This window comes from Herpailurus yagouaroundi, unplaced genomic scaffold (genome assembly GCF_014898765.1).
Source record: "Herpailurus yagouaroundi ecotype Mexico unplaced genomic scaffold, PumYag 142, whole genome shotgun sequence".
Taxonomy (NCBI): domain Eukaryota; kingdom Metazoa; phylum Chordata; class Mammalia; order Carnivora; family Felidae; genus Herpailurus; species Herpailurus yagouaroundi.
This window is the reverse complement of record NW_024412397.1, coordinates 48,984,286-49,003,807: the sequence shown is the minus strand read 5'-3', so window position 1 is coordinate 49,003,807 and position 19,522 is coordinate 48,984,286. Positions and strand designations below refer to the sequence as shown.

General features: G+C 45.4%; 1 protein-coding gene across 5 annotated transcripts in view; it reads right to left on the bottom strand.

The window, feature by feature from the left end:
* SLC35D4 (solute carrier family 35 member D4) overlaps nucleotides 1-19,522 on the bottom strand; it is a 136,710-nt gene that overhangs the window by 26,543 nt on the left and 90,645 nt on the right. For 4 of the 5 annotated variants that reach the window (XR_005791693.1, XR_005791694.1, XM_040479230.1 and 1 more), the window contains exon 14: nucleotides 2,553-2,617. Coding sequence is in view for 3 of the 5 variants with exons in the window: in XM_040479230.1 (XP_040335164.1) it covers nucleotides 2,553-2,617 (65 nt within the window). In the remaining 2 variants the exon portion in view is untranslated. Of the gene's footprint in view, nucleotides 1-2,552; nucleotides 2,618-11,041; nucleotides 11,385-19,522 lie in introns of those variants that run through there. The other variant, XM_040479232.1, reaches the window with a different exon arrangement.

Below are 19,522 nucleotides of genomic sequence, written 5' to 3'. Positions count from 1 at the left end.
GAAGGAAAACCCTACTTTAGATGATGACCTGTTTTGTACAGCTAAGCTGCTCCCCATCCAAGAAGGTGGCTAATGACATCTGAACTCATTTCCCGGACGGTGACCTTGCTGGGGTCACGCACTGTCTGTAGCCTCGGAGCCCACCACACGCTTTTTGTGACATGAATGAGTATAAAGCAAATGGGTGTTCGGATGTAGCTGAGACAGAACCCCCCCGGCCTCAGCCAGCCTGGAGCCATGGAGGCCGCGCTGACTTAGCCCACGTCCACGTGACAGGCAGCCTCTACCTGGTCCGGCAACCGCCGCTGTGGGGACGTACAGGCTCAACGTAGCACTTGTTCCACATTTTCAAAAGAATCAGGAAATTTGGACTTTTATGGGGAAACCACCTGATTTCTAAACGTGATCGAATTTAAACTCCGAAAGCCAAAAAACAAGCAATAGTGACCCTACCGGCAAACACGGGAGGTCTAAACAAAACAGTTCTGCAGTCCCTGCCCTCTGTGACTTCTGATCAGTCTAAGCTCCCACACGTCAGAGAGCAGGCCTGCCCGTGCCCAGGGTCTGAGAGCTGGTCACCCAGGCTCCGCTGGGGACAGCGCGGACCGGCTCTGTGCAAAAGACAGGAAATCTGAACTAGAGTCTGACACTCCTCTTCTGGTGGTTCACTTTGTGGTTGGAAAATTCTTTGAGGCTGAAAACACACCATCCTTAAACTCAAGTTCTGAAAAATCAGGAAATTCCAAAGTCAAGGTTCCTTTTGCAATAATCACACACGCTGTTTCCTTGATTTGGGAACACGCAGCCTTTCTTTCCATTTTGCTCAGGGCATACCATAAAGTTCACAGGATGTGAAACAGCCTGCAGACCTGGCCTCTTCCAGACTGCTGCTGTAATATCTAGGCTCGGCCTTTCCTCCCCACTGGAGAGCCACCTCTCTCCTATTTCTCACACTCCGGTCAGTGCCTGGGTTTTTTAAATCCGTTCTGAAATTCTGTACAGATTATGGTTGTCCAAGGCTTATTCGTGAGAAAGAAAAATACGCCAAGAATTTAGACTATCGCTACGAAGGTTAAGATACAGACATTGGGGGAAGAGTGTCAGGAGACACTGGGAATGTACCAGGAGATCTTGGCAGTTGGGTTTTTGGATGTCACCAGCCCACTGTGGGCGTCATGCCTTCCTGGAAGGACAGGTGCAGAGGAAGGAGGAAGGCGCGAAGGATTAGCTCTGTGCCCCACAGCCCCAGCTCTGGTTCCAAATCACTAACTCTCACCGTTGGCACCCCCTGCCTCTCCACCCTTCCTTGTCTTTCCTGGGGCCAGAGGGCCCAAATCCTCTTCCACCCACCGCCTTGCTCAGCCTCTGTGTTCTGCCTAAGGTCCAGTTCAAACCAGTTGCATAGCCCGCCTGCTGGCCTGTCCTTTCTCCTTCCTTCCGCCCTCACATTCACCGTGCATTCAGACTATGACTATCTTACCCCACAAACTATCTTCATGATTTCCATTCCCCCGTGCTCCTTGAAGGCTGAAGGATGTCTTACTTCACATGTGGCAGTCACTCAAAAGATATTTTTAGCTAATTGTTAGGATTATTGCTAATAGCATTAAAAAACCCAAGACAATGAGATCTTTTTCCTATGATCATTCCACTGGACAATCTTAGTTCATCATGTCAGCCCTTGAACAAGAAATAGAGCTGTCTTATCCTGGATAACACTCCTTTCGTATTGCTGTCAAATTATCTAGAAGCTCTTTATGGATGATCATATTGGTGGGAAGAGGAACGTACAGGCCAATTTCTCTTATACCTCCCTTACGGCCCACTGTTACCTAGACACTGTCTACACTGCTGGTAAATCCCTGGTGTTTGCCAAAGCAGTCGTGCAGAAGTACATGAAGGCTACGGGGCCTTGGATACACACAGATCTGGTTTTGAATCCTCACCCAATCATAGTAGTTATAAAATCTTGGTAAAATCACATAATACATATAAAACTAGTAGTTCACCGGTAGTGCTTACGCTGGTGTGGATGAGTGGCTGAAAGATGCACAGTGGTTTTCTGTTTCTTGATCTGGATGCTGACTGCAACGGGTTTGGTATATCCAGTTGTGAAAATTCATCACGTTGCACATTCATGATATATGTACTCCTCTGGATGTATTTGTGTGTCAATAAAATACATACCCCAGGGCGGCCTGGCTGGGGTGGCTCAGTCAGTTTGAGCATCTGACTCTTGATTTCAGCTCACGGGTCACGACCTCGTGGTTCCTGGGTTCTAGCCCCATGTCGGGGTCTGTGCTGACAGTGTGGAGCCTGCTTGGGATTCTCTCTCTCTCTCTCTCTCTCTCTCTCTCTCTCTGTCCCTCCCCTGCTCTATCTCTCAAAATAAATAAATACAAACTTAAAAAATACACACACACACACACACACACACACACACACACACACACTCCAAACACCCTTTTGCCAACATTTGAGAAAAAAAATTAGTATCCTGGTGAAACCCGAACAATAAATTTGCTCTTCCTCTCTCCAGGCAAAAGACTTACCATCCCACTGTTGCACTCGTCAGGATCATATCAAACAGCAATATGGACAAGCCAGCTGTGAGGACCTGCGGAAATAATTTCAACAAAAGGCCATCAGAGCAGCAGGACTTCGGTAACCTTCTCCAAAGTCATCGTTCACAATGACTTGTGAGGCCCCTGTATTTAGTGCTCCCTCTGAGCTAAGCATTTGGTGTGGAAAATGCCAAGTCCTAGTCTATTCGGGAGGTGAGAATCTTCAAAGAGACATTTAACTTCCGAACTCTTCAAAAGAGGAGGCACGCAGCCAACGTCTCACCCATCTCTCTCCAGGGCAGGGGCATGGTGAGAATATTCATTTCCATCCTGTCTCAAGGTGAAGAAATAATCCCCAAAGCCAGTTGTGCTCATTCATCTGTCCCCAGATCCTCCAGATAAAAACTTGGCTGTCACCCTGCCTTTGCCCACAACACCGTCGCTCCCCTGTCCTAATGGCCATGTCTTGCTGGCCCGTGATACACATTCTACAAAACCAGATACTTCTTGGGGGAGGGAACAATTAAATCATTAACTAACTCTTTGCAGGGACACCTGGCTGACTTGGTCAGAGGACCATGCAATGCTTGATCTCGGGGTCGTGAGTTCGAGCCCCTGTAGGCTGTAGAAATTTCTAAAAAAAAAGATGAATAAACTTAAAACAAATATTTGCAAGTGTCTAGAAGCCAAAAGAGAGGGAAGAGGCTACCCCCACATCTTTCAGAGCTAGAAATTACGGAAGAGTGTCTTGGAATGGCAGTAACAGAACTCGCACCCCCATGGTATCACCAAACAGCACACAGAGTGTATGTGAACCAAAGACCCAAGTTCGTCACCATTTGGAATGCCTGCTCAGGAAAAGATGGTTATTTTCCTAGAATTCCGTATTCTCAGATGCAAGACAGCTTCTGTTAGGAAGGTCAGCCTGAGGACTTACTTTCTTGCAATGAGAAGTAAGAAGCAGGTCATTGTGGGATGGGTCACTCAGGCTGGACACCCTGGGACATGGGCAATACCATCTCACTCAAGGGGACCCATCCACTGTCCTGGAGCCCTCTTTGGGTGTCCAAGCTGGGAACAAGGCAGCAAGCAGGTAGTTCGAAGGAAGGAGGAGTATGTTGAAGGAGCCTTATCCTCATTCATTTACCATCTTAAAAAGAAGTCTGGGAACATAAACCAGGGACCTTCAGTATAGAAACTCTGTGAAGTTTTAGAACCTTTGTAATTACCCATTTGAGTCCCTTTCTGTTTGCTTCTTTTATTGACTTGCAGCAAAAACCCTGATAACAAAACAGACCTGGGTTGTCTTTGGGAACAAAAATGAAGCGGCGGCCAGGTCAGCCAGACAGCTTGCAAAGCTGAACCCAAAGAACAGAGGAAAGAGGATTGTCAGAGTGCTGGGGGTGGCGGTGGGAGCATGTATCTTTCTTTTCTTTTTAAAAATTTTTTTACAAGTTTATTTTTGAGAGAGAGAGAGAGAGAGAGAGAGAGAGAGAGAGAGACAGAGAGCACAGGAGGGGCAGAGAGAGAGAATCCCAAGTAGGCTGTGCCGTCAGCAGGGCTAGATGACAGTGAGATTCTCTCTCTCTCTCTCTGTCTCTCTCTCTCCCTCTGCCCCTCTCCCCCTCTCGCGATTGACACGGGGCTCAATCCCATGAACCACAAGATCATGAGCTGAGCTGAAGTCAGATGCTTAACCGACTGAGCCACCCAGGCGCCCCGGGGGGGGGCCGGTACCTCACAGAGCATGATGAATGGCACTTGTTCTCCTCCTACCCTCCTCTCGTTTTATTTAACATTATATTTAGGACCTTTGCATCAATGGTCATACCTGAAGTGGGCCTAATATTTTATTAGCTCACAGTGTAGCCATCTGGTTTTGGAAACAAGGTTATACCAACCACATAAGTTAGTTCATCAACCTCCCTGCTTATTTTCCTATAAAGAATAAAGATGATCTTTACTGTGGATGTTAACTCTGACTTGAACACCTTTGGACCTGCACCTTCTAGTTGGGGTGGTCTTTAACGGCCAACGTCCTAATCAAATTTTCTCCTTCTCCTTGACTCAAGTTTGTCATTTTCACTTTTTCCAAAAATGTGTTTCATCTAGGTTTTCCAACTCATTAGCATTTTGCTATTTGGAAAAAATATTATTTTTTCTCACTGGTGCCCATTTTAATTACCTTCCCTTTCGTTCTTAATTTTATTGTCATTTTCTCTTCCCTTTTTTCCTCCCTTAGTTTTTTAAAATTTAAATTTTTAATTTAATTATTTTTTTAATTTTTTAATGTTTATTTTTTTTTACATTTATTTATTTTTGATAGAGAGAGACAGAGCACAAGTTGGGGAGGGGCAGAGAGAGAAGGAGACACAGAATCCGAAGCAGGCTCCAGGCTCCAAACTGTCAGCACAGAGCCCGATGCGGGGCTCGAACTCACAAACCGCAAGATCATGACCTGAGCTGAAGTTGGACGCCCAACCGAGTGAGCCACCCAGGGGTCCCTAATGTTTATTTATTTTAGAGAGAGACAGAGTGCGAGCAGGGGAGGGGCAGAGAGAGAGGGAGACACAGAATGGAAGCAGGCTCCAGGCTCTGAGCTGTCAGCACAGAGCCCGACGTGGGGCTGGAACCCAGAAACGACAGGATCATGACCTGAGCCGAAGCCGGCTGCTCAACCGACTGAGCCACCCAGGTGCCCCACCCCCAATTTTTTTTTATTTTAGAGAGAGAGAGAGTGTGTGAGTGGGGGAGAGGGGCAAACGGAGGTGGAGAGAGAGACAGAGACAGAGAGACAGAGAGACACAGAGAAACTCTTAAGCAGGCTCCATGGTCAGTGCAGAGCCTGACATGGGGCTTAATCCCACGACCCTGGGATCATGACCTGAGTTGAAATCAAGAGTCAGATGCTCAACTGACTGAGCCACCCAAGTGTCCCTCCTTCCTTCTTCTTAATCAAAGTTAAGTTTGTTCATTTCTCTTTACTTTTGCAACTTCTTGGGATGTCCTGACATGGTGCCAATGGTGATACGTTTCTTAGGACTGATGAAACAGGCCCCGTTCTACTGACGGATGGCCACGATGTTGGCAGCTTGGTGTAACGGAACACCTCACAAAATTTATGAAGGGCCCAACTAGCCTTTCCTAATTCTTCACCATGTCTTCATGCCCTTCACCCCTTATCACCTCTTTACGGCCTTCTCTGACGGGCTTCGGCCCTCATTCTCTGGTTGCGTCTCTCACGTGGCTTTCCATCTAGCATGTGAGGCTGCCACCTCCCACCTGCCCTGAAGTACACCAGCCTGGGACTTGGGCCTCTGTTTCTCCACATGCCTCTTAGCCCAGGAGGAATCCCGTCTGCCATGAGATAGACAACGGGCCTGCTTATTCCTCTTAACTGCACCTTTTGCCAAGAAAAACACATCTTAAAACTTCCAAACCAGCCCTTACTTGAAAATAAGACTGGTTTAGTAGCCACACTGGTGCCTTTGACATGTGCCGCTTCCTGGAGATGTTTGTACAGTCTCCTGCCTTTCTCCCGAGGCACTTTTTCAAACTTTTCTAAAGTTTTATCTCTCGATGAGCACATTTTCTGCTGGCTGAGACACTCACTAAAATTTCACAGAGAGACGTGTCTTATTTCTGTAGTGAATGTATGGTGAAGCTGTCTGCACCACGGAGCTACTGTGAAGTTCAACAGACCACTTTGTAGTCTATTCAGTAAGAAACACTGGTTTCTTGGGCTTCCTTTTGCTTCCATTGCCAGCCCTCGCAGTCAGCATCGGAGGCATTTTCTCACACACACACACACACAGTCACCAAAGTTCTAGCAGTTCACAAAAGTCACTGCTGAAGATGGGTTGAGTAGGAGCTGACAGCGCCTCGCTGAGAGGCAGACAATGGGCACTCGGCCAGCCCGACTTGCCCACTAAGTGACTTGCACCCACACATCAACCTCAATGTGCGATGTGAGCGTCAAATTCATGCCTCAGCCAAGTGGAAGATTTCTGTATGCCATGGGCCGTCAGGACTGCTCAAGACCCCTCAAAAGCGTGAATGATAAACCTGTTCATGCCAAGGGCCCACTCTGCTTCCGGTTCTACTGTGGAATAAACAGAAGCCAGGAATAGCTGAAGGCACACGTCTGGGTACAGAGTGCCCTACACACGGTCACCTAGGTGTAGGACCTGAGAGGTAGAAGGGACTCCCTGCGATCACAGGTGGGGGAACTATGACGGAGAGACAGTGAGTGATTTGCTCCAGGGGCCTGGGACCCCAAGCAGTGAGGGGTGGAAAAGACCTCGACTCCCAGGTCAACCTTCTCACACACCCAGAAACTCAAGAAAGGGCCCACGTGAGTTCCATATGGTTGTTTTTTTTTTTTTAAAGATTTTGTTTTTTAAGTAATCTCTGCACCCAACATGGGGCTTGAACTCACAACCCTGAGATCAAGAGTCACATGCTGTACTGACTGAGCCTGTCACACACCCCTCCACGCAGTTTTAGAAGAAGAAAAAAAGAAGAATCCACTGAAGACAGGGCTTCAAAGAGATATTTGCAAACCCATGTTCATAGCAGTATTATTCACAATAGCTCAGATTTGGAAGGAACCCAAGTATCCATCAATGGATGAACAGATACCCAAAATGTGGTGTATACATGGTCATTCAGCCTTTCGAAGGAAGGCAATTCTGACCCATGCGACAACATGGATGAACCTTAAAGACATCATGCTAAGTGAATAAGGCAGATACAGAAGACAAATACTGTATGATTCCACTGACATTAGGTGCTTTGAGGAGTCAAATTCAGAGACACAAAGTAGAATGGAAGTTACCAGGGCCTGGGGGGTAACTGTGAGTGCAGAGTTAGTGCTAATGGGTACAGAGTTTCAGCTTTGGATGATGAAAAGGTTCGGGCAGTGGCCGTCAGAAAATGTGTAAACTTTTTTTTTTTTTTTAAGTGTTTAAAAAAATGGCTAAAATCTGGGACTCCTGGGTGGCTCAGTGTGTTGAGCATCCGACTTCAGCTCAGGTCGAGATCTCACAGTTCGTGGGTTCGAGCCCCATGTCGGGCTCTGTGCTGACGGCTGGGAGCCTGGAGCCTGCTTCGGATTCTTTGTTTCCCTCTCTCTCTGCCCCTCCCCCACTCACACTCTGTCTCTGTCTTTCTCTCTCTCAAAAATAAATAAACATTAAAAAAAAAATGGCTAAAATCTGCTCAAGAAATAGACTTCAAGTTACACTTGGAACTTGCCATTCAAGAAACTTAAGTAGCAGCCATTACGAGCACTTGTCCTTATTTTCAAAAAGCATTTTCAAAAATACAAATTTTTCCCCACAGAAGAAAGAGTCCTGTGGTCTGAGGAATGTCTCCCCTGTACACACAGATCTGAATAACAAACACCAGGACCCGCCACAGCTGAGGGACGCCAACAACAGCAGAACTCAATACATTGTGTCTGCGGCGGCAGGGGCTTTGAACTTCCTGGCTTTGTCAACGGATGTCACAACCTCTGTGTTATTGAAACAGATTTTGGTATTTAAAGCAGATCAGGCTTGTTTTTTAAACATTCATTTTGATCCTAAGACAAATTTTCTGTTTGTCTAAGGGAAAAATAAAGGGGAATATTGTTGGTGGGAACCTGCCAGACAGTCGTGCATTTGGGGGGCAGGAATCAGTCAGGCTTGTTGCTTGTTAGCATTTTGTTGTTTAAATACCTACGACTTCAGAAAAAAGGGACTGCAGCACGTATAAATGCCCTTCACGGTGACTGCCTCACTTACAGCCTGCACCTCCTACTTCAACTAGCTGTAGTTTTTCAAACACGGGTTCAACCATCACGCTGCCTTTGCTGCAAGGTCTCTCTGCCTGGAACAGTTTCAAAGGCCTCCCCACACAATTCCTGCTCACTTTTTGAAAACCCATTTCTAGGGACGCCTGGGTGAATCCGTTGGTTAAGGGTCCCACTCTTTTTTTTTTTTTTAATGTTTATTTTTGAGAGAGAGAGAGAGAGAGAGAGCACAAGCAGGGGAGGGGCAGAGAGAAAAGGAGACAAAGAATCCAAAGCAGGCTCCAGGCTCTGAGCTGTCAGCACAGAGCCCAACACAGGGCTCAAACTCACAAACTCACCACCTGAGCCAAAGCCATATGCTTAACTGACTGAGCCACCCAGGCACCCCAAGTGTCCCACTCTTGATGTCAGCTCAGGTCATGATCTCATGGTTGGTTTGTGTGATTGAGCCCCATGTTGGGTTCCACAATGACAGAGTGGAGCCTGCTTGGGATTCTTTCTCTCCCTCTCTCTCTCTGCCCCTCCCCTAAGCTCTCTCTCTCTCTCTCTCTCTCTCAAAATAAATAAACATTAAAAAAAAAAAAAAGAAAATCCATTTCTAGGAAACATTTTCTGGATCTTCCCCCCTGCCTCGCCCCATCCACACATCTAAGTGGATCAGGCACTTCTTCCAGTGACTTCCATGCCCCTTGACATTGTACATGTTAAACTATGGAAATGTGTGGTCTCCCCAATCGGGGCATGCACTATCCATCTTTGTATGTTCAGGACATACCAACAGAGACCCAGTAAGGTAAGTGGCCAATATACTTTCCAGAACTGCACTAGTCATCAGAGCTGGTAAGTCACAGTCTTGTTTTTTTGTGATTTGTTTTAGAGAGAGAGAGAGAAAGCACAAGCAGGGCAGAGGGTCAGAGGAAGAGAGAGAGATAATCTTAAGCAGACGCCACAGAACACAGCCTGACATGGGGCTCGACTTGTTATCATAACCTGAGCCAAAACCATGAGTCAGATGTTCAACCAACTGAGCCACCCAGTGCCCTAAAATCTTATTTTTAAATCCCTTTTGATATATTAAGGGCACTTGGACCCCGGACGGGAGAAGCACAGAGACATTCTCTGCTCCTCTTCTCTGCTTCTTTGCCCAATTACCTCCAGGAGGCTAGAAAGAGCTCCTCAGGGAGGATCTGCAGCTGGTTCACTCTGATTTCAAGTCCAAAAATGTCAGGAAAGATTCTGATTGTCTCCTGGACCAACTGACCATGGCTTGGGGGGCAGAGGAATGTAAGAGTGTGGAAGTTCATCCTTGAACTTCATGGTTGGAATCAAGGAAGGAACATTTCCCTGGGGGGAGGGAGGGAAAGTGCTGGGCAGACTGAACACCAGATGTCTTGCATGCCCTTGCCATCTACACCTGGGAGCCTGTAGGAAATGCAGAATCCCAGGCCCCACCCCAGACCTACCGAACAACATCTATATGTGAACGGATCACCAGGTGATATGCTTGACCATGAAAATGTGAGGAGATCTCTACAACCGCCCCCCCCCAACTCCAGCACTGTCTCAAGAACTACTCTGTCCAGCTGGTGTGGGACAGCTTGGCACAGCCACATCTCCAAAGAAGGGCAGGTTGTAACTCCCTCACAGACCATGCAGCGGAAGGCATATGTCAGACTGGCCTGGAGTCTGTCTGTGTCGAAGACTCACCTGTGAATATTACTAATAGACCTTCCTTTTAGGGTAAAGAGTAAGATGATAAAAATTTATAAACTGAGAGCAGATTATCTCTTTTTTCACCTAGGACCCAAGGAACTATTCCAAGTCCACCAGACAAACACCTCAGCTAAGACTGAGAATCTACTTGACAATTTCAAAATGTTCAATTAACCCTTATTATCAATCCTATGATTTATTATAATGATCAGTGTAATAATTATTATTATTACTTTTTATTTTAGAGAGAGAGCAAGCATAGGCGAGGAAGAGGGGCGGAGGGAGAGAGAGAGAAAGAGAGACAGAGACAGAGAATCTCAAGCAGGCTCCACACTCAGCACAGAACCATCATGAGACTTGATCCACGTCCCTGGGATCAGGACCTGAGCCGAAATCAAGAGTCGGTTGCTCAACCGACTGAGCCACCCAGGAGCCCCATGATCAGTGTAATTATTATTATTTTTGAGAGAGAGAGAGAGATAGAGAGAGAGAAAGCATGAGTGGGGGAAGGACAGGGACAGAGGGAGACACAGAATCCAAAGCAGGCTCCGGGCTCTGAGCTGTCAGCACAGGGCCCAGTATGGGGTTCAAACCCATGAACTGCAAGATCATGACATGAGCCGAAGTCAGACGCTTAACCAACTGAGCCACCCAGGTGCCCCGATCAGTGTAATTATTAGTGAGAGACAACCCAAGCTAAACTCTGGGCTTGGCTATTAATAATCTTCGGCATCGCCTCATTCAAGTGCGCAATGAGTTATTCCCTTTGCCAGGTATCAGAAGAACAATCTTATTAATTCATCATTACAATTTTAATTACCTTTGTTCTTTTATCATAGTCTAGGGTTATATATATATATATATAATTAAAAATATATTAATATATATAATATACATCAAATATATATTAAAAAGATATATTAAAAAAATATATACACACGTATGTACATACATATACACACCAACCTGGGGCAACAGGACTTTCTCAAAGGCACAGTGTCTTTCTCTTCAGACACAGTTTCAGATATGATGCAACTGATGGGGATTAATAAGGCAGCCGGTGGTGAGAGGAACAAGTTCTTCCTCATGATTCTCTCTGCCCATCGGGAAGGAAACTCTTCGGCCTCCTGGCCTTTTACTCTCATCCAAGTTCATTCTGATAGGAAGACTTACTTATCTTGCTGTACATTTACTGAGGCTCGTTACACTTGTTGGTGGGATTCCAGGGCTTCAAGCACAAAATCCAGACTCTATATGGTTTCTCTCTTCTCTTGAATCCAAGCAATAAAATTCTCCGGAGTTTCTGTCTCCACCTGTTCGGGTTGGGATTGGAGGATGGGAAGGAAGCCATGCCCCCTATAAGGAGCAGAAAGCCTTAAGTCTCTAAACCAGGGTTGACATTTTCAACTCAACTTTGTTTCCCACTTGCCTACTAGTCCTTGTGCATGAATTCTCTTAGTCTACATTCCCAGAAGGGAAGAGGCATGGGCAGTAGAGTCTAAGTACCCAGACTTTGAAGTGTCCAACACATGCTATGTACTGAAAAGACCTGTGCGTCTTGTCACACCATCTGACACCGGTCCTTTGGTTGTAACTTCAAAAATCTGTGGCCCTTTGGACATGTTTTTTCTTGGGACTTGTAACTTCCTGGCACAGCTGTGCAGAAGGTGTTAGCTCTTCCCCCAGGTGTCAGACTTTTCTCTTCAGTATTCATGTTTCTCAAGCGCCCATATTAATATGTACACTGACGAGGTGTTTCCTGGTACCTTTGGAGGGCTTCTTTTTATCCCTGTTGGCATTCCACTTCAGCTCATTCTAAAATACCTGATTTGTTGGATTATCTATCAAGTAAAGGGGCTGTAAATATGCCAAGTATAATGTTGACGTACTTAGAACATCCCATTGTTGAAGATAAATGGAGAATTTGAGATAACCCCAATTTCCTCTCAAACTCATTTCAGGGACAGCCTGGCATAGAGTTAGTAGATTCTTCATTCTGGAACTTTCCCTCAACTTTCTCAGTTTCATCTTACTCAGTAAATGTACCCATCTTCTCACAGACTTACCTTTAGAAGGATGGGTTTCTGACAAAGTTATTTTTTAGATTTTGTCCTGCTGATTAAAAAGTTCCATCAGTCCCCCAAAGCTAAACAGTACTCTGTGCTTCTGGAAAGGAAGGGCATGTGGCTAAGGTGTTTAATTTTCTAAGTTGTTTTGATTCACTCAAAGGATAGATCTAATCTCTGAAGTGTATTTTTAGAAATGAAATAAATTTAAGCTCAAAGGAGCTTTAAATAAAAGCACCATAATTATATTTACTCCAAGACCATGAGGCTTTTGTTCATCTCCTTTTGACAGAAGTTCAATTCATGCCATTGTTACCCTTAGTAATACTAGAGGTGGAAGAACAGATTTGCCAAAATACATACAGCAGGACCTCCTTGCCATGTTTAAAGAAACATGGTGCCCATTTGGGAAAAACCCTTTTGCTACTTACAACCTGCCTCCTTCCTTAATCCCAGTAATTCCTGAAGAAATACCACTCAGGAGAAGTGAGGCTGTGAGGTCATGGGCGGTGCCCTGGCTCCAGGTCCAGTCACACTCGATTCTGCACGATCTGAGAGTGACAATTCCTGAGGAATGTACAAAGCTTGTGCAAGACTCACCATGTCTGCTCAGTTCCACCAGAGGGATTCACACAAACCACGAAGGCTTTTAGCTATTGCTGGACAAGTTGGCACCCACCGCAAAATGTCAGCAAGCTCCTCTCTATGGACTCCCCCCTCCCCCCATTCATATGTTTAAGCCCTAACCTCCAATATGGAGATGGGGCCTTTGGAAGGTAATCAGGGCTAGATGAGGTCATGGGTGAGGGGGTCCTCATGATGGGCTTAGTGACCTTGTAAGAAGAGACCAGAGAGCTCGCTCTCTCTCTCTCTCTCTCTCTGCCATGTGAAGACACAGCCAGAAGGCAGCCATCTGCAACCCAAGAAGAGAGCTTCCTCCAGACACCAATCCAACCTTGGTCATGTACTGGTGGCCTCCAGAACTGTGAGAAATAAATATCTGTTGCTTAAGCCGCCCAGTCTGTGGTATTTTGTAATGGCAGCCTGAGGAAAGACATTATTCCTTGCTCTTTTGGAGAGTTAAAAAAAAATGAAAGTTAAAAAAACAAGGACTAACAGTTTCAGAAGAAGCTGTCACCGAATTAGAAGTGAAAAAGGAAAAAGGCTTTGAGTTATTGCTGGAATGGAGCAGAGGCTAAATGACGCACACCGAGCACCTCCCTGGGCTCTAGAGAGGCGAAAATGGAAGTCCAGAACCTGCCCTCGCGGCACCCTATCCCAGGTCAGCTGCTCCAGAAGGTGACCAAGCAAATTGTATCAATATAACACGCTAAGTGCTGAGATTACGAGTACACTCTGGATACCACGGAACAAGCCCCACACCGAGGCAATGCCCGTATTAATCTGGGACAGATAAGAATTACTGGGTGAGGAAGTTTGGGAAGGGCATTCTACATAGAAGGAACAGTACAAACAAGTCAGCAAACTCTAAGCCCCTGGGTATCAACTAGAGCACCAAGTGAGGTAAGTAGTGGCCACCGTTAAAGCTGAAAGAAACAGAGAGAGGAAAGAAAAAAAAAAACAAACTCAATAGCTGGGAACCCCTTTTCTCCTAGCAGGTATTAAAAAAAAAGCCTCGGGGCGCCTGGGTGGCTCAGTCGGTTAAGCATCCGACTTCGGCTCAGGTCATGATCTCACGGTCCATGAGTTCGAGCCCCGCGTCGGGCTCTGTGCTGACAGCTCAGAACCTGCAGCCTGCTTCAGATTCTGTGTCTCCCTCTCTCTCTGACCCTCCCCCATTCATGCTCTGTCTCTCTCTGTCTCAAAAATAAATAAACGTTAAAAAAATAATAATAAAAATTAAAAAATGAAAATAAAAAAAAAAAAAAAAAAACCCCATGGAATTTTTTTTACTTAGGGAAGCAGGCAGCTGGTTTCAGGAAGACTGGGTATCTGGTTTGATCAGCATGCCAGAGGTCATCCTGGACTTCAAAAGAGCTCGTGCCACTCTTGTGGGCCTCTGTTTTTGTGCCCATGTCTGTGGGGGAGTCCTGGGGGTCAGAGACTCCCTGGGTGACCTCAGGTGGGCCAGCTGCCCTTTCTGGATTTCAGTTTTCCCCTCTATAAGAAAGGAATCCTTTATAAAGTGTTTCTCAGGGATTAAATTTTAGTCTTTTTTTGAATTAAAAAAAATTTTTTTTTGGAATGTTCATTTTTGAAGGAGAGACAGAGTGTGAACAGGAAAGGAGCAGACAGAAAGGGAGACACAGAATCTAAAGCAGGCTTCAGGCTCTGAGCTGTCAGCACAGAGCCATCGATGCAGGGCTCGAACTCACGAGACATGAGATCATGACCTGAGACGAAGTCGGATGCTTAACCGACTGAGCCACCCAGGTGCCCCTTAGAATTTCACTTAAAAAATTTTTTTAAAGGGGATTAGGGATTTTATTCATTCCCTGACTTGTTCTGGTGAGAATTTTTTTTTTTTAATTTTTTTTTTCAACGTTTATTTATTTTTTGGGACAGAGAGACAGAGCATGAACGGGGAAGGGGCAGAGAGAGAGGGAGACACAGAATCGGAAAAGGGCTCCAGGCTCTGAGCCATCAGTCCAGAGCCTGACGTGGGGCTCGAACTCCCGGACCGGGAGATCATGACCTGGCTGAAGTCGGACGCTTAACCGACTGCGCCACCCAGGCGCCCCATCTGGTGAGAATTTTTAAGAAGCTTAAAGAAGCAGCGGTTACAGGCAAAATACATCCATTAGAAGTAGATGAGAGAGATAAAGTGTACTCTCCCAGACATACGCCAGGTGTGGGACTGCTCTGTTGTAACACAGACCTCTTTTTCTAAAGTTTAGCATTAGCGTTTTCTAAACCAGAAACGTTACTGTGTATCCTCCCCAACATTTGGTATTGTCAGTGTCTAGAATTTTAGCCATTCTGGTGGGTATGTGGCTCCACATCAGATTGGACACCACTTGCCTCTCATTTCCCCATTCTCCTACAACCAAGCTAGCACAGGGCAGACAGCTGCAATTTCCCTACTGAAGACCCGGCCAACAATACTTAGGGCTGAGCCTCTTTTTCTTGCTGCTTCTTTTTTAAATAAACACCTGGGTAGAACTTCCAAAATGTTAGAAAAAACGGATTCTCTGAGTCATTTGAAAAATTGAACAAAGCACTTTGAAACCTGTGGTGTTACTTGGATCTGGTCATTTTGAATTTCTCTTGACACGAGAGTGGGAAAACGGAACAGAGCATACGTGAAGGCTCTCTATCAACACGAATCAGCAGCTCTCAAATTGTAACTGAACTCAAAATGCAAACAACGCGTCAAATGTTTCTCCATCGGCGAAGGAAAGGCTCATTGTTTGCAAGTAATGCTGTCCTAGCGAACATAAAATGTGCAACACACATTATTTCCTACAATCCCTGCAACGTTTCTGCGAAGTCATACAATGATTTCCATTTTACAGATGAGAAAGCTGATCCACACGAAGGCTAAGTAATCTTTCCAAGGTTACACTGCTAGAATGGAATTCTGATCCAGGTCTTTCTGTCTCCTGAGAGCTGGGCTATCTATCACAACTCTCTACTGTCTCAGCACTCTATAAATTGCTGCTGAATAAATCTGCTGAATGTTACATGTTCCAATAGAGCAACGTGAAAAAAAATTTTCAGGAAATAGAAAAACCTCTTAAGCATGGGTATTGAGGGGCACCTGAGTGGCTCAGTCAGTTAAGCATCCAAGACTCTTGACTTCAGCTCAGGTCATGATCTCATGGTGGTGAGGCGGGGCCCTGAGTCGGGCTCTGCACTGGGTGAAGAGCCTGCTTAAGACTCTCTTCCTCTCCCTTTGCCCCTCCCCTGCTCATGCACATACTCTCTCTCTCATAAATAAACAAACAAATAAATAAAGCACGAGTATCAAAAGCCAGTTATGCATTACATAATTCTCAGAGTGAACAGTCAACAGCCTGCCTGAGTATAAATTGAGGAAAATGTGAATAACCATGACTGACTCCCCAGAAGACGCATCAGAACTTGGTGAGGTCTGAGTGGTTCACGCAGCTGTAGCTCAACTCTGATGCTGGGCCAGGGAGTACTTCCGTGAAGAAGTATCTATTAATCACACAGAATGGGCTCGGAGCTGGGCTGGCTGCAGTGGGGGATTCGAGAAGACACCCACCTACTCCCTCAGTTCCCTGGAGTTAACTCTTTTTCTAATTTCTCAAGAGTTCTAGCTATTCTTGAAAGGCAAAACTTATATACTCCAATGAAAGGTGACACTGAATAACCGCCAAACACCTCCCCCTGAAAGTGCTGAACTCGAAATCCTAATATTTTAAGGGTGCACAGAGGACGGTAAAGAGACCTGAACAGCAAAGCCTAACGGTGCAAACATTCGACAATTTGGGATAGTAGTATCGACCATGCTTACTGCAGCATCCGTAAGGTAATGATTTGCAAGAGTACAGGGACCAAAGTCAAGAGAACACCTCTTAACTCTCACCTAAAGAAAAACATTTGTTTTCACAGGTGAAAATCCTTTCTCGGGGAGAGAGGGCAGTGCAGAGATAATAACAGGTGACTGGATCCTTGAATTCCTTCTTAGAATTAGAACTAACACAGTGTGACAATCTTGTTTCTTTTTTAGGGGGAGGGGTAGTCATTGTACAAAAGACTACCCAGAGACTTGAAAACAATGACTCCTAATTCCAGTTTCAATAAAAAAAAAAAAAAAAAAATGGAAGAGGCACTTTAATACTCACCAAATTCTTTACAGTTCAAATTTTGCGCCTGGGAAACCCCCCGACACTTTGTACCTTATTTGGGCATGTTAATGGCGAGTGGGGACACTCTGCCAGGTGTTAGGAATATAACCTTGAGTTAAGCCTCCGACTCTTGATTTCGGCTCAGGTCATGATCTCACTGTCATACGATTGAGCCCCACGTTGGGTTTTATGCTGATGGCACAGAACCTGCTTGGGATTCTTTCTCTCCCTCTCTCTGCGTGCCCCCTCGCTTGTGTGCACACACCTCTTCCCCCCGCCCTCTCAAAATAGATAAACTTCAAAGAAGAAAAAAAGATATTCCCTGACCTCCTTGGGCTCACAGGCTCACACCCAGGTGGCTGGCTGGGAAGGAGTGATCTGATGATTGTGATTTTTCTAATTTGCCTGATCCTTGTCCTTCCTTTTCTTCTCCTGACATGGAGGTGAGGGAAAGTGGTGGGTATTTTATCAACTCTTGACTAATCACCTACCACATTCTGGGCCAAACGTCGTGCATCTGGAAAACTGTACAGAAAGCACACAAACCCCAAATAGGGAATAATGGCCTGAGACGAAGCAGAAAAGAAACGAGGTGGAATTTTCCTTGGAGACAGATGTGACTGGGGGGTCTGCTCCCTGTGCAGACCCCCCAGCCTCCGGAAGTCCCAGGAGGAGAAGACAGATGTGGAGGTGTAGCCTGGGAGATCCTGTTCCCCTTACAACTACCACCCCCCCAAGACCCCCAGAAGGGCACAGAAACAACATAATTAAATGACAAATCTAACACTAGCTGTGTTTACATGGTACCAGGCAATTCACTGTAGACTGAAAAAACTTTTCTTGCTGGGTATTTGACTGACTCGCTATTTGGGATCCATATAAACAAGAACAACCTGCTTGTTGGCCTGGCCTTACAGACACATTTACTTACATGGAAACAAAAACATCACCACAGATCTTTCAAATCCATGTTACTCCTTTCTATTTGTGTCAAAACTCCACCTTCCCATCATAAGAGTCTGCACCTTTGACTTTCCCAAGGAAGGTTTCACTGTATTAGCTTTGACTACGGCAGCTCCTTCTCTCGTGACCCAGGCAACTCATTTCTGCCCACACAGCCCACCCTCTGGTTTGGGAACGTACAGGAGAGCTCTTTGCTGATCACCCTGTGTTGGGCCACACCTCGGAGAACTTAATTTTAGGGATACGGAGGGAGGGTCTTTACAAGGAAATGATAAATGCACAAAGGAAGGAATGTGTGCATCCGGAGGAGGAGAGCATTACTGGGGGCAGCTGGAGGTACTGCACGAGGTAACGCGCAGAATTCCGCCTTTCCCTGTCTCTGACGCGAGGGCACAAACCTGCAAAGATGTGTAAAATAACATCAGCAGACTCAGGCATTTACTCAGCACTCGTGTATGCAATCCTATCCTACAGTGAACAGAGTACTCGCCAGTGTACCAGCAGAGGCCTTGTGAACATTCCTAATTAACTGGACTTTGTGTCGCAAAAATCACTTTAATTTCAGTTACGTTAAATTATAAACAGGAATGCCTGGGTGGCTCAGTCGGTTAAGCTTCCAACTCTTGATTCTGGCTCAGTTCATGATCTCACCATTCGTGAGTTCGAGCCCCGTATCAGGCTCCGTGCTGACCGTGCAGAGCCTGCTTGGGATTCTGTCTCCCTCTGCCCCTCCCCTGCTTGTGCTCTTTCTTCTCTCTCTCTCTCTCTCTCAAAATAAATAAATAGAGTTGAAAAATTTTATATATAAACCGTGGAGCCAGGAAATTTGTAGAAATTCAGGGTATTTCCTTAGTAAATGAACTGATACAGATTCATTCAGGTCAAAAGTTGTGAAAGGGAGCATTGTTATCATATTTTTGCAGCAGAGAACACTGTGATGGTCAATGGCACTAAAAATAGCTGAGGAAAGAATTAGGAGTTCATAACTGGAAACAAGAAAACAACAACCTTATCCAAAGTAGCAAAATGTCCGTTAGCATCCCTCCCTATGAATTATTCTGACAATAGGAAATGGAATTTAATTTTTTTTCTCTAATCCATAACTGTATGTCTCCTCCCCTGTGCCCTCTGGGAAAACCTTATTCATAAACGGATAATTCCCAGATAACTAAATTCTTTGCTGACTGTTTCCATACGGCTCCACAACAACAAGGCAGCTCCTGAACTTGCCACTTCAAGTTCCTGTCGCTTCAGCAGTGATGTCATGGAAAGACATCCCCACGTGCTGTTTTTGTTGCCCAGCTAGAGACTGTAAAGGAAATTATGCTCTGCCTCTAGGTTTTAATTTTCCATGAAAAGTTATTCTCATTGCCAGAGCTGCCTAAACTGTGAAAGAAAAGTGATTTAATTAGGTCATAGCCATAGTTAGATTTTTAAGCACACTCTTCTGACAGAAAAGTCACATTTCACAGCTTTGTTGGGTTTAATAATTTATTTTCATCAAACCATTCCTGACGTGTTACGGTGCTGAATAACAACGGAGGGAGGAAGACGTGAGAAACACTAACTGCTGTGCGGGAAGTTATCCCTTCAAGTGAGCTTTTCTTTTCTTTTCTTTTCTTTTCTTTTCTTTTCTTTTCTTTTCTT